Below are 18,717 nucleotides of genomic sequence, written 5' to 3' on the forward strand. Positions count from 1 at the left end.
TACAGAGTTGATGCTAGATTTTTGTTTTAAATCAGCATGTGCTAACCAATTTACTAGTTATGAAACATTAAAAAAACCTCTGATAAATTATAATAAAGAATTCAGGGGATGGGGATATAGTTCAGTGTATACTCAGAATATGTACTGCCCTGGGCTCAATCCCTAGCACCAAAAATCAAGACAAAATAAAATGGTCAAATAGAGGATATTTTGGGTACTTGATTAAAAGTCATCAGAGATGGGAAATATGCAAAAAAGTATATTATGTATATTCCAGGATGCCTTAAAGTTCAAACTGTAAACTTCACGTAGGAAACATTTCAAAGTATCCTGAAGAAATCAGTTCTCTTAGTGGGTTTTTATGAACAATTGCCTAGAAAGAGTCTTCAAACTTTCTAGGACACTAATACACTTTATATGGGCAATTTTTTTTAATAGCTATTCTTTAAGAAGGACCCTGTTCTAAGAGATAAAAGTAAACTACCAGACTCATCTTAGGGTTAAATATTTGTTTCATAACATAGTTTGGATCTGGAATAAACCCCAAGGCTATATCCTCAACTTGGTGCTACTGGGAAGTGGCAGAAACTGTAAGAGGTAGGACCTAGTGGGGAGATCTTAGGTCACTGGGGGCACAGGTCCTTAGGGAACTGAGACCCTGGGTTCTTCCTCTCTTTTTCACTTTGCAGCCATTAGAGCAGTTTCACTCCACCACATGTTACTGCTAGCAAGTGGCCCCACAGGGCTTTTCACCATTAAGTAAGCTCTAGCCTAGGAATAGGGCTTTTTACCAGTAAGTGAATAAACAGGGCTTTTCACCAGTAAGAGATCTCTGTGAGTTAGGTCAACCGGACTTGCCTTACAAACATGGAGGTAGGGAGAGGGGGTAGAAACAAGTCAAGTTAAAACACAACAGTGCTCACCATTCTTGCTATGATTCAGCCATTTCTTGTGAACAAACACTCTTAGAGTTACTGTAAAACTTTAATTAACTTCCAGATTTTTGAAAAGTGGTTTTTATAATTTTTGCCAGTGTTCTTGTTGCTTTTATGGACAAGTAGATTTCTTGAGGTCCTCACTCTTCCATTCTAGAAGTTTTTCTTCAGTTTACACATACATAAAGGACAAAGTTTACAATAAACCAGAAACAGTATCCTTTGCATCTATTTAATAAACTTTTGGAAACAAGATGGTAACTATTTAAAATATACAAGAGTGGAAATAAATTTTAAAAGTTTGATTACCACCAGATCAGTATTCTGAAGACTAGACTATGATCATGTTATATACACATTCAGAAACCTCAGAAACAGAGTAAAGTCCCACATCTCTAGGTTTTGTACAAGGAGTTCCAAAACTAGGCCCAGGCTGGTGTTTCCACCTGATCACCCACCAGGCCATATGCAAAGTCTCTACTTTAACCTTGACCCCTCTATGTCACATCAATGGAGAAATCAGATGAGAATGGGAAGAACTGGGCATAGAAGCTAACTGTGCCCCACACCACACCTCAAATTCATAGGGTATTTAAGAATCATTTCTTGACTAACTGGTAAGAACATTTTTGGCAAAAACTAAAAAGGACTTTTGTGTTTGTGTGATACTCAGGATTGGACCCAGGGCCTCACACATGCTACACAAATGCTCTACCACTGAGCTACCTCCCCAGCCCCTAAAAAGAATTTACTAGGTTTTCTCAGATATTTTTGAGACATTTTCTTTACTGATAATAAAAAGCAGAGGCACCATGGCATGTACCTATAATCCCAGCTATTAAGGCAACTAAAGCAGGATATTACAAGTTTGGGGCTGGACTGAACAACTCCATCTCAAAATAAAAATATTTTTAAAGGGCTCATGATAGAGTGCCCCTGGGTTCAATCCCCAGTATCCAAAAGTAAATAAATAAATAAAACTAAGTTCTATACATAAAGTTAGTACTTATAAAAATGTTTTTTTCAGCTTGTTTTAATTAGTATAGGAGCTACAATAAGATCACTTAAGCATATCTGCCTTAGTCTCTGATTCACTTTAACCTCCCTTATATTATTTTAGTGTGAGAAACTACTATAAAGTGGGCAGCAAATTGAACACACTGTGATTATGTCCAGTTAAACATGTTTTTACGCTTAAAGTAGGGTTTAAACACATGGTTTTTACTCGGGCAAACTACTCTATCCAAATAAATATGGAAGCTTCACATTTAAAAAACAAAAGGCCACAAAACCCCAACCAAATTTAACAACTTGAACTTTTAATGTTCTCTCAATAGATTCAGTCTATTCTCCTAGATCCACTCTTTTTTTTTTAACTTTCAATTAAAACCCACAAACCTATCCAGTCACAAATTCAAACTAAATAGAACACTTCTATTTTACCTATTTTTTATTTCTACTCTGGATTCAACACTTTGACAATAAGAAATCCACTTCAATAATGTCCATAAAGCAGAAAATTCATATTTTCTAGTCTAACAGAAGCTATATCAAGACCCAAAAGGACAGGGACCCAAGGTATGCCTGCTTTAGGCTGAGTGTCAGTATAAAGACAATAGTTTCATAGTTTTTCCTGAATGTTTCTTTAAAATACCAAAGTTCCATAAATAGAATACAGCAACCCCTAAACTCAGATTCTACAAACACTTTCTGAGCACACACTCCTTTAGTTATATGCCCAAGGTCATTCAGCTGTAAGTGGCTTCCATCCACATAGCACATAAATGGGATAAATAGCATTGAATAGAACTAGAGATCTAGCTCAGTGGTAGAGTACTTGCCTGGCAGACTCAAGACCCTGGGTTCCATCCCCAGCACCACAAAAAAAATAAATTAAAAAAAGAATCAGAGACAAAGACCAATAACTTGTGTAAACACATCACTGTACAAAGTTCTATAATTGAGAACAGGGCCTTACTCAAAATGTTCAATGCTCATGTTAATACTCAAACTTACTTAAAAACTAGGTATAAGATAAATTAATTTAATTAAAGAAGTATTTAAGCCCAATTAAAGCATAAAGGTTTCCTGATCCTAAACTTTGCACTACATAAAAATAGACAATGAGGCAAACCTACTCTAAAAAACTGCTAAACTCAAAAAGAGCAGGGGAAAGTTATGAGCAAAGGCTCACTATCATTCAATGAGAAAATAAAGCAACTTTTTATCAAGAAACACCATTCTCTTGGAATTGAGAATTTGAAATTAGCAGAGACCGAGTATCAGAAGGTGAGCCTGCTTTGCCTGCACCGGGTCAATGGATTAGGTTAACACACCAACTCCCAATATGATTTTAAGACTACTATATTTAAATCAACATAGCCTCAGCACATGTAGCTAAATTCATTTCCATACCCTACCTATCCCTAAAAGAAACTACATCTTTATACCCACTTGTTTTCCACATGCATATTCTGCCCTGCTGAACTCTCTGAAATGATACACTTTTTGCTCCCTTGCTTCGCCTCGAAAATAATCTAGTAAAAGCTTTTTAGTGATCACCCTAACATCATTTTGCTGGGATCTAGGGAAAAAAAGACAAGCCTTTGCCTGGGGCCACTCTTCACAGACTATTTCTGAAATGCTACTTCAGCAACCAACAAGCAAGTTAAAGAATCTGTTGCAACAAGGAAAGACTTGTCAAAGAAGAAGGCATGTCTACGTCTCATTACACACTTCAATAAAAATGAAAACGACCCAAGATTCAGTCATGATTATGTCTTAGCCTAGCAGTTCACCACATATACACTCTCAAAGCAGCTTGCTATAATACAACTTGTTTTTAAGAAAAGAGTTCACAAAATTTTCTAAGGAAACTCCAAATTCTAGACTCCTTTGATATTTTAAGCTAGTGATATTATTATAAGTAGATATTCATTCCTTATCCAATTACCAGCTCATGTGGAACCCAGATGTAATTTTGTACTATAGATGTTGGATTTTCTTTTTGCTTTCTTTTTTTTGGGGGGGCAGTATTAGAGATTGAACCCAGCTCCTCACACATGCTAGATGTGTTTGCCAATGTTTTTGTTGCTTTTATGGACAAGTAGATTTCTGGAAGTCCTTACTCTTCCATTCTAGAAGTCCTTCTTCAGTTTACACATACATAAATGTGAGACAACCACCCTGGCACTGAGCTACATTCCCAGCCCACTATGGCCATTGTCAAAGACTCAAAACCATTCATTTCAAACTAGAGGAAAAAATAATCTCCCATTTGCAAAAGAGTTACCAAAAAATCTAGAAATTTCTTTTTGGCATAAGAGAATTTGTCATATTATATATTAAAAGTTTATACAATTATATTCTAAATGAATTCTAACTAGTATTTCCAAATTCAAGAGAATAAAACATTTCAAATTAATTCTTTTAAAATGTTTCCAAATCATCTTCAGATCACATATCTCATAGAAGAGTAAAAAATGTTAGGAGAAAAAGTGATTTGCTCCCAAGTCAAAAATTTCAAATCTGAATCTCAAGCATGAAGCATAGAAAATTTTTTGTCAACCCAATCCTAAGAAATAAAGTGATTCCACATATATATATGAATACATATATGTATCAAGTATCTCATGCCCATAGAAACTGATTTGATAAAATCCACAATATAGTTTGGTAAATGCACAATTCTATAACCTAATTTAAAATGCAACATTATTAAATGGGATGTAAGGAAACAAAATGAAAGTCCTGTGACCATTTCAAAATGTTTTATATCAACACTTAAACTCCCATTGCATATGACCCCAGAGGCAGGTAAAGAGCAGAAAGCAAAAAGGCCTGAAGTGAATCAAGATATAAACTATGCAATGCATAACTACAAATCCAGTCGCAATGGTAAATCATGCAGTACAACAGGCAATAGTTACAATCAAAGTGAACTATGCTGTTAAAATGAAACCAAGGAAAGCCTGGGGATGGGATGATTCACAGGCCACAAGGAAACAATTCCCAAATCAGCTATACTCACCTATATCTCTATTCATAAGTGAACGAACTCTCCTTACAGCCCAGTGCCACAGTTCTTCCCTACTGTGGGGTTGGGAAGGTCCCTTGAAGTAACTCTGGAAGGGCTCATTTAAGGAACTGGGCTTTGACTGAAAATAGCAGTCAAACGAACACTGAAGATTTTCCAATAAAAACCACACAGCAAGGGCTCCCAGATCCAGCCTTGCCAAGGGGGAAAAAAAAAAAAAAAAAAAAGGCTTCCCACAAGAAGCAGAATATGATTTTGGAAGATCAACATTTACTGTAAACCAAGGGAGTAAGCCAAGGTCTACCTGGTTCTTCCAATTAAAAAGAATCCCTAATTGGGAAGCAGCCACACTACATCACAAACTGAGATCCCCAAAACCTGTATAAAAAACCCCAAATCACTGCACAAGTATTTGCTTTTTCAAACTGCACTATGATTTGCAGACTTTGTCACAAACAATACCATGTTATCCTCACTTTCTCCAGATAAACTTGGACTGGGAAAGGTTCAGTGGACTTGCAAGATGGCATAGCCAGTTCTACAGCTCTGGCCTATGCCTTCCAAATCTCACACTCTTTTGAACAAGCAGTAAGCGTGGGAAACTTTTCCAAATCACAGATATTTGAGAAGGTACAAGGGCTGCCTGGATCAGCGTGATGCACGGTATGTGAATAAACTCTTACTTCGATTGAGTGCTATGTTCTCATTTTATTAGCATACACACGTAATTTCAGTTCAAGTGCCAAAATGAGAAAAATGAGAACTTTCTTCTGACTTGGCATTTAAGTTTGTTATCACAAGCAAGATAGGGGCAATTTAGCCTTAAGAGATCTCAGTTTGCAGTTTGGTTCTTAAGAACTGGCGATAACAAGTACATAATGGGCCTTTATCTACAAGTTTCAAAGTCCTACTGAGCTGGTATAAAAACTACAGGGATTTTAGAAATGTGAAAGAGACAGGTGTTGAACACTGGAGCTCAGCTGTCTACTAGACAGTAGTGGCCGGAGAGGTCAGGGAGAGCAGCAAGAATTGCAACCAATTGCAAACAGAACCTCCCAAACTGGAAAAAAGAAAAATAGAACTTTACAAATGTAACAGCATTACTGTGACTGATATTCAAATGAAATATACACTAACCCTATGCCATGCTCAAAACATTCTGCCCACAAGTAACTTCACAAATTTTTCCACTCTCCCCTACCTTAACTAAAGTTCTAGTTCTGTGTAGATGTTATATAATAATAAAAACATTTCTAGTCAGCAAGGACCACCTTAAATAAAGCTGAAAGACAATAATCTAGGGAAAACATATGCCAAAGATTATCCTGATGTACAAACACTTCATGCAAATCAAAAAGAAAACAAATATCTTACTAGTAAAATGTACAAAGATCACAAATAATAAAATGTACAAATATACAAAAATATACAAATAATCAGTATACACAGAAAAAGATATTTACACACTGAGAATTCTAAAACTCAAATAAAATTATCAAAGCGAGATCATTTTTTTCTATCTGGCCAAGATAAAAATGGCAATGAAAATTTACATCAGGGAATGTGAATAAATGAGCACTCCATAAGCTCGGAGTGTGGCTCAGTGGCAGGATGCTTAACTAACATGTGCAAGGCCCTGGGTTAGGTCTCCAGTACTAAGGAAGGAAAAGATCACTCCTTACATTGCCAGTGTTAGTATAAACAGGCAAACCCTTTCTGAAGACAGGTTTGGCAATACATATCTAACCAGTGATCCCACTTTTAGGAATTTACATTCAAGAAGAGACTCATGTCCTACTGATGAACTCTAGTCCATTAAGAACAGAAGTGCCAGCTCAAACATTCACAATCTCCAAATTTTCAAGACCAGGAATTCCTTCTATAGTACAGAGAAGGAATAAGATAAATGGGTACAATGCATGAGTAAAGTACTTCCTTAGACAAAGTACTTACTGCCTTATAAATTTAATTTCGGTCTAACTATCAGAATAAGCATGAATTCTTTTAAAAGCAATATAAACATACCTACTGCTTCCTTAAATGTTTTTATACTGAACTTAAGTCCTTTACCTGAAAAGCCTGCATATAGTTTTGCATTATTTATGCATTATAAAGGTGGTCAAGATGAACCCAATTTTGGCATTAGGATCAGATACGTTTCTCTTCACTCAAATATACCTTTTCTGTAAGAAGGAAAGAAGGCCAACCCCTGATACTTGGCATCCTCAAATGCAGGAGCTGGGCATGGTGGCACATACCTAAAATTATACCTGTAATCCCAGTAACTTGTGAAGCTGAGCCAGGAGGTCCATAAGTTTGAGGCCAGCAATTTAGAGAGGTCCTAAGCAACTTAGCAAGACCTGTCTCAAAAACTAAAAAAGATTGGGGAGCGAGGTGTGCTGCTGGGGATGTATCTCAGTGGTAAAGAGACACTGGGTTCAATCCCCACAAAAACAAACAAGCAAACATAGATTGTAGGGTACTGCACCTGGCTTCTAGTAAGCACTCAGAAAACAGAGTTGTGGTACCTTCATTGTTCCTGACACTGTAAATGACTGCTTCTCCTTTATGCAGCTTCCCTGAGTTCTACAGTCCTAATATACTTATCATTAAGAATCTTACATAGATTGAGGTTGTGGCTCAGTGGTAGAACACTTGCCTAGCATGTGTGAGGCTCTAGGTTTGATCCTCAGCACTTCATAAAAAGATAAATAAATTTAAAAAGGTATTGTGTCCATCTACAATTAAATATATAAAATCTTACCTAATTTGCTCCTGTACTGCAACACACCATCTTTACTCTAAAACTAACAGCCTAATATAATGGAATCTTATCATTATAGAGCTAAAGTTACTTTAGTATGTAAGCCCTGCAAGATAAGAACCGATAGGAGGAATTGGAAACTGAAAGAAGTCACTAAGTTACCCTGTGTTGGATATTCACATTTCTGCCTCTACCACTGAAGGGCACTTCTATTTCTCAATGCCAGGCTCTCTCCATGATTTCTGGCATCACTTCTTGGTGCTGTCTATATCTGTTCATTAACACCCATCACAAACTATCCCACACTCAAGCTTCTCTGATTACAGGCCATATCTGCTACCAATCAAAAATAGCCAGAACTTGATTCTGTACATTCCCTGGGTTCCATTTCTGCCCAGACACTGAGTTGTGTTAGGCATAGCAAGTTGTATTACGATAGAGTTCTATTAAATATCCTATCATCATATTCAGGAGTGCTCATTTAGAAACATAAAACAAAGTTTGTGATTCAATTTCTACATTAGTATAGAAAGACTCTCCTGAAATGTTTCTATAACTTAAAGGGACAAGATCTAAAGCATAATCAAACTTATGCTTACCCCTAAGGAAAAATACATCTCTTTAACTTACAAGAGAAATCCAATATACAGCTAACTTTTGCCTAAATGTGTGCTCTTGATCAGTTTTGTTATAGGCATATGCCTCAAGGCATTCTATTTCTAATGAATTTCCAATAAAATGAAATAACAGAATTATAACATACGGGCCACCTTTTGCTATCTGACTCTGTAATTGCTCTTTTGGGGGTGTGGCAATATTTATTGAAGGGACTCACAGTATGCCATTATGGTACAGAAATTATTTTGAGCTGAAGACTTTGAGTTGCTGAAATTTCTTGTCTAAAAGCGGAACCTTCCCAAAGAATTCAATTATCATAAATCCCCTCCCTGAGAGCAGCCAGGAAGGACTGATATTCATTCTCTCTCTCTCTCTCTCTCTCTCTTCATATATATATACATATATATATATATATATACACACACACACACACACACACACACACAACAGCGAAATGCATTACAATTCTTATTACATATATAGAGCTCAATTTTTCATATCTCTGGTTGTATACATAGTATACTCACACCAATTTGTGTCTTCATACATGTACTTTGGATAATAATGATTATCACATTCAACATCATTAATTACCCCATGCCCCCTCCCTTCTCCTCCCACCTCTCTGTCCTATTCCTCCCATGCTCCCTTCTCCCTATCCTACTCTCAATTAGCTTCCTTATATCAAAGAAAACATTCACTATTTGTTTTTTTGGAATTGGCTAACTACACTTAGCATTATCTTCTCTTACTCCATCCATTTACCTGCAAATGCCATGATTTTATTCTCTTTTATTGATGAGGAATATTCCATTGTATATATATGACACATTTTATTTATCCATTCTTCTATTGAAGGGCATCTAGGTTGGTTCCACAATTTAGCTATTGTGAATTGTGCCTGTGTCCCTGTAGCATGCTGTTTTTAAGTCCTTTGGGTATAGACCAAGGAGAGGGATAGCTGGGTCAAATGGTGGTTCCATTCCCAATTTTCTAAGAAATCACCATACTGCTTTCCATATTGGCTGCACCAATTTGCAGTCCCATCAGCAGTGTATGAGTGTACCTTTTTCCCCACATCCTCACCAACATTTATTGTTGTTTGTATGCATAACAGCTGCCATTCTGAATGAATCAATAAATAGGATGGACTCAAACTAAAAAAGTTTCTTCTCAGAAAAAAAAAAATCTGTGAGGTGAATAGAGAGCCTACATACTTGGGAGCAAATCTTTACCCTTCACACATCAGATACAGCACTATTCACTAGGGTATATAAAGAACTCAAAAAGCTAGACCCCCCCCCCAAAAAAAAAAAAAACCAAATAACCCAATCAATAAATGGGCCAAGGACCTGAAGAGACACTTCTCAGAAGATGATGTACAATCAATCAACAAACATGAAAAAATGTTCACCATCACTAGCAATTAGAGAAATTTAAGATTTCTCTAAGATTTCATCTCACTCCAGAACTGACTCTTATTACCAGAAATGAGTAGTCTCCACATCAAACAGACATTATCACAAAACTATTATATATCCACCTATTCTCCTAAAAGCTCATTCAAAAAAAAAAATCATTTGTTTTCCTGTAAATACTTGTTCCCCCATTTTTCCCATTAAACTGGTATAGAAGCCCCAAATTCTAAGCACCTATGAGCCAAGTTTTTTCTCTGATGAAATGTCCTTTCTCTTGCTAATCTATTTTTTACCAATTTGCAGGCCCTCAAATACAGAGCCTAAGAGGGCAGAGCAAAAGTTTTTCCTTTCCAGCAATATAAATCTATGAAATGCACTGTATTATGCCCCTACATCAGAATCATGTTTTCTTATTAAATGCAGCTTAATCAATTATATGATTAACATTTAACACTTCCTCTTTTAAGTCTTTGTTTTTCTCACTTTTCTTTAAATAACTTTTCTCCTTGTTTCTAACTCAGACTATTTGCAAGTATTATCCTAAGTACTTTCCCTTTCTACTCCTGACAGACAACATATAAATTTTAAGTGTTAGAAACACTAGTCTTTGCCAGTTTAAAAACGTTCAAGGACAATCAAGCTAAACTATCTTGTCGATTAAATAGACCAAAATGCTATTTTGCCAACCACAGAAAAATTCAAAACTTTTGAAATAAACAGAACTAAAATACACAGTCACTTTGTGCAAAATAATGGCACTGCCTGTCACAATAGTTTGCTTTAAAATTAAAAGATGATAAAAATAAAAAAAAAATTAGTCCAACCAGGTACAGAGATATATGCTTGCTACCAAGATGAAAAAAATAAACCTTAGGGACAATTCCCTCCCTCTAGAGTAAACCCATCTGCTTAGATGGTCCCAACTCCCCCTCCTGGCATTTAGTTTTTTGAAGTTAACCTCAATTAGCTAACCTCCCATGGCTCAGAAAGCACAGCACTGCTAGTTCCCACAATTAAGACTGGGTGCTATGACACTGTCATCCTCCTGGGCAGAAAAACAGTGTGTGTGCCATGTGTCCACTGCTTCCACTGGAAAAATCACAATCAAGGGCCTATGGCAAGTTCAACCTCCAATTTCTGACTAGCTATATCAAAATATAACCATCCTGTTAAAATGTACAACAGTGTAAACAAGCTTATCAACTTCCTATGAGTATCCCATTTTGCAGATTCAGCTGATCATGTCCCCAACAAAGTTTGGTGGATAGTGTCTGGTTCTTCACTGACTACAAAACAACTTGTTTGAATGTCCAGCCCCACCCCTGTTGGAGTAGCTACCAATGCACCTTAGAACAGCCATATCAAACTCCTGACAGCAACTAGAGCAAGGAAGGCCCTTTCCCACTCCTGCCTGAAATATTCTTCTTCAGCCTTCAGAATTTACCACCTCTCTTTCTGCAGTACTCAACTCTTTTCCTCTAGAAAATCGTTTTTCTGCTAAGCACCCATAGCACATTTTCATGGCCCCTGGTATTTACAGGTCTCTCTGCTAGCTTCACTATGAGCGTTGAAGGGTGTGGATTCTGATGCCTCGAAGTATAATTCTATATTATATACTTTCAGTCATGGTAGACAATAAGCACATAATAAATGTTCAGTAAATGAATGAGTGCAGAGAAAACAAAACAATGAGCAAAGGAATGAGGAAATAATGAATGAATTCTCCACTTGTTGCCTGGAGAGGAAAAAGGGGTTTTTCAGGTAATTCTCAAGCCCTGGCTGATCTGATCCTAAAGGATACCCTGGGCTCTTCGCTTCCTTTCAATTATTCATCAACTCCACATACTCAACTTTACTCCTCCATCTTCAAATTCAATCTCTAAATTTAATCCAACATTCTACTATCTCACATGTTCCTGCTTCTTACTTCACAGCTGCGCATGTGTAGTACACGTAATAACCTACTTGTATTTATTTTGATAGAAGGAAAATATAACCATTTTTGCATGTTGTTTTTCCCCTTTTTCTTTTTCATTCAACATTTGATTTTTTCCAGCTAAACCATGATCAGAGAGAGATGAAAGGGGAAGAAAAGCAGATTACTTACCTTCAAAGCACTTCCTGAATAAAAATCTGTATGATGCCAGAGTAGTCTTTACATTTATACTAAGGAAATCCTCAAGCACCTTCTTAATGCCTCAGTATCTGTTCTTAGAGCATGACAACTTGGAAGTTTTATACTTGGATAAGGCTGAACAAACCACAAACTTATAAAGCTATTGTTGATAGTGCCACTATGTTCCAGGCCCTTGCCAAGATCTTTCACATAGACTGTTTTCCTTCAAAAACACCCACAAAGGTTTGCACTTAGAAAATGGAGGTTAAGAAAGGTTTTTGCCCAAAGTCACTTTTTACTAAAACTGTGGCACTTAGCTTTATACCCAGCTCTGTTTAAAAATCCATGTTTACTACAACTTTAAAAAACTCTAGGCCTTACTTCATAAGATTAAAATGATATAAGACAAAATTTCAAAGGCCTATGCCTGTGCTATGGCAAATTCAAGCATAGTAAGTAATACTAATTCTTCACTAACTCTTTTACTAGTTACCAAAATATCATTCATCATTATTAGATAATTTGTTGAATCCCTGTAGACTACCAAATCCCTGAATACCATATAAGTCCCCAGCTGAAATAAAACTATGACAGCATCTGCTGCAGAATCTAGATCCAAACAGGACCCTCCTGTTGCTGAACTTTTTGGGGGTGCCAACAATCCTCCAGCATGCCTTTAAAATAACAAGAACCAGAGCCCAGTGAGGCCATGGGGAAAAGTCACTCTACAGAGTACTTTTAAACCAGTACAACCTTTCTAGTGCAATATGTCAATATGTATTAAAAGGCATAAAAAATGTGTATCTTTTGCACAAATCCTGATAAGAATTTGCTCTAAGGAAGGCCTATGGTCCAAAAGTTTGTGCCCATCCAAAACTCATGTTGAACTTAATACCCAATGCATATTAAAGGGATGGCCTTCAAGAGGTTATTTATTAGACTGTATGGGCTCTGCCCTCATCAATGGGATTAATGCCCTTATTTTTAAAAAAGACATTAATGAGGAAGAAAATACGCCCCTTCTACCTATTCTTCCCTGTGAGGATACTATGAGAAAATGTCATCCATAAAACAGGCCTTTATCAGGCACTGAATACAAAAAATTTTAGAAGGCTACAAGAATACATATCAAGGGGCTGGGGATGTGGCTCAAGCGGTAGCGCGCTCGCCTGGCATGCGTGTGGCCTGGGTTCGATCCTCAGCACCACATACAAACAAAGATGTTGTGTCTGCCGAAAACTGAAAAATAAATATTAAAATTCTCTTTTAAAAAAAAAGAATACATATCAAAATGTTAATAATGGGGATCTCAAAGTGATGAGATTGTATGTTTAACTAGAAATTTTTTTAAAAAACTTGGCTTTTTTTAAGAGTTTCTGCAAATGCTCATTTTATCCTTGGAAAAATAATAAAAAACACAATATTTTCAATTATATAAGTCTCTTATGAATGCCAAAGATTTGGTGATCAGAATCAGTTAGGACAGATCTTTTTCCCCTTAAAATGTTCCTTCTGGGCTAGGGATATAGCTCAGGGATACAGCACTTGCCTATTATGTGCAAGGCCCAGAGTTCAATTCTCAGCACTGCCAAAAAAGAAAAAACAAATCTCCTTCTGTTACCTTCAGGTTCCTTAATTATATTGTCCATAGCTAAAATCTGAAGTAAATTCAGGAGGGTTAAATGGCAAGAGATTTCTCAGTTTTATCTACTGTTTTCAACTTTCTGAAGAATAATATATATTCTCAGACTTACAGGAAAGTTTACATTTTAAGGTTTAGTTACTACTAGAACTGAAGCACAGGTCCTATAACAAGTAAAGAAATAAAGAACAGACTGTGCATAAAGCACCATTAGTGAAACACTGAGCAATTCTTCACTATAACATACATAAGTCCACAGGAAGAATCTATGATGGATGAGGCAGTATTTTCTAAGGCCTTACCTTTTTTTTTTTTTTTTTTTTTTGCCTGCACAGTCCCTTTGCAGCTCCACTGCAAAGGTGAATTTCAAAAGACAATGTCCAAAAGCAGAACATATTTTTAAAGTCCTAGCAACACCAATTTCTAGATGAAGCAAGAAAATGCTTGCAAGATAATAATACTGCCCTACATCTTTCTTAGATCCTCGATAGATATTCTTTAATATAAAAATAAACAGTAAGCAAACACTCCTTTTTTTCCTTCTAATGGATACTGCTAATTTATACATGTAGTAAGAACTAATGTAAACACCTAAAATGAGACTCTTTATGTATTTTATGTATGGAGTTATAAAAAGTATACTTAGTGGTCTCAATACCCAACAAAATTGAAATCGTCATAGGGAACAGGTGGTATTCCAAAAGAAATCTACTTGCAAACAGAATGTATGGGATTCAGTACACAGTTTCCCAAGGAAACAATGATATAATGGTGGTTAACTCCTAGTCCGGCCCACAACGCCTATTCAGATGTTAGTGAGAAATATTTATACCACATCTGCATTTTACATGAGTGGTAACTGGCAGTCTAAGTAAAGAAACCAGTAATACTAGGGGAGTTAAGAGTCCCTCTGCACAAAGGATCTCCAATTGAAAAAAATGCCACCCCCAAGGTCACATCCCCCCCTTCTAGAGGGCAGCCCAAGGCCAAATAACCAGTCAATGTCTTGAGGTGATATACTCTGATGGGCTATCCAAGACCAGAGCTTTCCCTCCTCTACCAATGTATCACAGTTCAACTCTTCTCTCTGCTGAAATCTACTTCTTCCCCTCTCCTACTAGTCAGGAGCACTCTCTGACAAACTTCCTGCACATACTTATCTGTCTCAGAAATTATTTCTAGGATCTGAAACAAACAGCTAATACTTTATAAGCTCATATTTTAAGTATTACATTGTCCTAGTGTATCTATTACATATAATAGATACAGATAGGTTGCTATGTATGGGTATGTACTATCTCACATGCAGAAAAGTACAGCTCTGAGAAGTTACATTATTTGACCAAAGTCACTTTTAGGTCTACCAAATGCAAGTCCAATCACTAATTCCATTTACTAGAAAGAGTTGTTGAATAACTTGAGGCAGAACCAGCCATGGATTCCAGTGGCAGTCAGGAATGAGTGCCATAGTGAACCATGCTCAGCTACAAAACAGGAATTCATAAAAATACTTGGGATCCAGGCCCAATGAAAACTAGATACACAATGATCAAGGTTTCATACAGTTTTGGGCCTAAAGCAGAAAAGAAAGGCCTAAAGGAACTAGAATTTCAGAATGAAAGTACACCATTATAATCTATTGCATGATTACTAGATCCTAAAAATAATAGTTGGCAAACCTTGTCCACCTACAATAGAAATGCTACAATATGGGCAGACACATGTTTACTATGTAGGAGGAGGTTTCCTTAATTTGTATTCCCCCCTGAAAAGGTTTCATAAACTAGTATCTCAAACTTATATCCAACAAATTTGTTATTAGAGGTATGATATCTTTACATTTAATATTCTATTACTTGTTCAAATGCACAACAGCAACCAGTTCAACTTGAATTCCAACCATGCCAGAGCCTCTGCAAGCTTTCCCTGGTTAGCAACTTCTTTTGTAAAGAAGGAACAACTAAAGGCTAATGTTACAATGTTCTGATAGCCACACTGTTCAAAAGCTACAAGACATTAAACCATCCTATAAATTCTAAACAACTACAAATAAAAACTATTATCTTTAAGTGAAGTCATTAAATTTGCACGTTTGCAGATGTAGATAAAACTAGTCATCAATGAGAATAAACCATTTAGAAGTTTTAACAATATAAATTTACTACTTCCTTGAAATAAACTGATTCATAATTTTCATAATCACAAAATCTAGTGTTATAGTTACATTAGTTGTTATTTAGAAATACTAAAAATAGCTCAATTCAAGTAATTTTAAATTTCAAAAACTAATTGGACCTTGGTTGATTCTGAGAGTTTACAAATCTGATGCCCCCTTCTGTAAAAATTCAACCAATGCCTCCTTTCCATAACCCTACATCATACACATTTTTAAAAAGCATTTACAATTTCCTTATTCATTGATTTTGTACATAGGAGGCCTCAGCATCCATGGTCAGATAACACTGAATGCAGAAAATATTGTCAGGTTCTTCAAACTAAGGTGAATCATTCACTGACATGTCACATATATACCAACCAACAACTGGGCATCATAAAATTCAGCTTACTGCTACAAGTTTGTATCTTCTATGATCCTGATAATGGCAATATTTGGCCTATTTCTTCTTTTCCCCATTTATTTAATAAAACAAGTTTCTACACAAAATGATAGCTTCACACATATATAATACTGCTAAATTTGACTTTACTACTTCAAAGAAGAGTAATATCGGGCAAAATAACCAATTTAATGTTATTGAACTAGGAGTAACAACTACTTAAGAAGAAAACTTCCTCAAACCACTTTAAAGAGATCACATCTTTTGTAACAAGAAAAGAGGAAGAGCCAACCTGAAGCTTTCGCAGGAATGGGTGGGGGTAGGGGGTAAACTAGAACAGGACCAAGATACCCAGTGTTGATCGCCACTGTATCCCCTACATTTTTAACACAGTACTCTAACACTGTAAGTGATTAACATTTTTTGAATGAATAAATAATAGCTATTATTCACAGTATTTGTGAGGGACTTTACTAAATTCATTACACATAACAAGCCTTTAAAATAACAAGAACTGAGGACTTAATAGAGGAACACTGAGCCTCACAATAACCCTATGAGGGGTCAATTAAATTTTTTTCAATGTTATGGATGAAGAAATTGAGTCTCAGAAAAACTGATCTTCCCAAAATGACAAAGCTCCAAAAGCCTGGGCCAAGAGTCTGTCTTACTCAGCCAGTCTAAGCACCTTCCTTTCTGCCACATTAATATCAAAATGAAGTTTAGAGTTAGAAAAACAACAGAACATGGAGAATACAGACTGGCCAAAAGTTGTATTATCAAACATTCACAAACGAGCTAAGTTGTCTCCAAAAATAAAGAAATAAACCTTCCTATTTCAAAATTGCACAGACACAGCGCAGGGGGCCTACATACAGTTCTCCTCATAACAGGTTACATTAAACCTCCTGTGTTCTCAGCGCTGTGGGCCTCTTTTAAGTGCAGGTGCCCTTTTTAAAAAGTGATCTACATAAAGTATGGCTTCTAAAGCTGAAAGCAGTGTGCTCAAAGGTAGATAAAAGGATCCTAACCTGCATTCACCAAAACATACATACCTACATGCTCTTCTCTGAAACACTGCCTGACCAGAGGAATTACAAGAACTGTCCAAGTAAGTGTTTGCCCAGAACCCTATAACGAAAACCATGTGTTTGATGTGACAACAGAAATCCTGTCACATCTTGGCTATTCCCTGCTTGTACTCTCAAACGGGAGCATGCAAGCACACACGTAAGATTATCAGGCTTCTTTCTAAAAATGTGAAGCTGAACTATAGAGGATGATTTTTTTTTTCTTAACTCCAGGCTGGGAACGGAAGTCAAGTTCAGATTCTCTTCCTTCCTCAAGCGAGCCAGAGAATTAAAGAGAGAGAACGCGCGCGCGCGCGCGCGCGCACACACACACACACACACACACACACACATACACACGCACACACACACACGCACACACACCCTAATGTAAAAAAATGTCTCAGTGCCTCTTCACCTGCAGCAGTCGACGCAGCAAGCCTGGGTTTGCTGGCAACTAAGGGTCCCCTGCACTGGGCGGAAAGACGGGGTGCGGGGAGCGCAGGACTGAATGAACTGGTGCCTAACTTTTCAATTCGATCATTCTTCTCAACTTGGGCAGCTCTTTCCTTCCTCCGGCCCGGGACCCACAGGGCTTCGCCAGAGCGGGCACTACGGGCAAGATTGGAAGGGAGCCTGCGACAGCCCGACACCCGGGCACCCTCGCAGTCGGGAGCACAGGCAGTCTCTAGCACGACAACGAGCAGGGCCCGCAGGTCGGTCCCCGCCACTAGGCGTGGGGAACGCGAAGGGCAGCCGCCGCGGGGCGGAGGGGCGGGGTGAGCACTTCCTGACTCGCATTGTCCACGCACCGCCCGCGCCACCCAAGGCCCCGCCACCGCGCCGTCCCCGTCGAGGAGGAAGTTGGAGATTGCCCCGTCTTACCGTTCTTGGCGTCTCCCGCGGCCGCAGTCCCAGTGGCGGCCGCGGCGTTCGCGGCTCCGGTCCCCGCACCTCCGTTGCCCGCCGCGCCCCCGGTGCCCGCCGTGCCCGCCGCCGCCGCCCCGCAGCCAGCCACCGCCGCCAGGGCCCCCCCGGCCGCCGCGCCCGCCGCTCCCGCCGCAGCCAGGGCCCCGGCTCCATTTTCCTGCTCGTCCCCGCTGCTGTTGGCACGCTTGTTTTTGCGGCCGCCTTTGCTGTTTTTGGGGTTGGGCATCTCGCTCACGAAGGTCCAGGTGTCCGGCGTCAGCGAATGAGGCGCCCCGCGGCGCGGTCGCTGCCGGCCCCGCGCAGAGTCGGCAGAGCTGAGGGCGCGGGCCAGCGGCTCCTCTGGCGCCGTCTAGCCGCGCGGCCCGCGCCGCGCCATCCCGGCCGCCGCGCCCTCTCCGGCTTCCTGGAGCCGGCGCGCGGCCACCCGAGGCTTGCAGCCGCGCGGGCGCCGCGGGCCCGGGGCGCGAGCGAAACGCTCCCGAGCCGGAGGGAAAAGGCGGGTCTCAGGCTTGTTTTGATTTGGCTGCGCTGACACGCTCTGGGCCCGCCCCCTCCCGTGACGACACTGGGGATTCGGCTTAGCCGCGCCCGCCAGGTGACCTCACGGCTGGCCGGCCCGCCCGCGTGACG

The 18,717-nt window shown here is 38.7% G+C and overlaps 1 protein-coding gene across 1 annotated transcript in view; it reads right to left on the reverse strand.

Annotated features, from left to right (window-relative positions):
- Heca (hdc homolog, cell cycle regulator) overlaps window positions 1-18,402 on the reverse strand; it is a 44,275-nt gene extending 25,873 nt beyond the window's left edge. The window contains exon 1 of the mRNA XM_076858197.2: window positions 18,043-18,402. Coding sequence (XP_076714312.2) covers window positions 18,043-18,313 — 271 coding nt within the window. The 5' untranslated portion in view covers window positions 18,314-18,402. The remainder of the gene's footprint in view (window positions 1-18,042) is intronic.
- Window positions 18,403-18,717: the final 315 nt, after the last annotated feature.

Source organism: Callospermophilus lateralis, chromosome 6, assembly GCF_048772815.1.
Source record: "Callospermophilus lateralis isolate mCalLat2 chromosome 6, mCalLat2.hap1, whole genome shotgun sequence".
Taxonomy (NCBI): Eukaryota; Metazoa; Chordata; class Mammalia; order Rodentia; family Sciuridae; genus Callospermophilus; species Callospermophilus lateralis.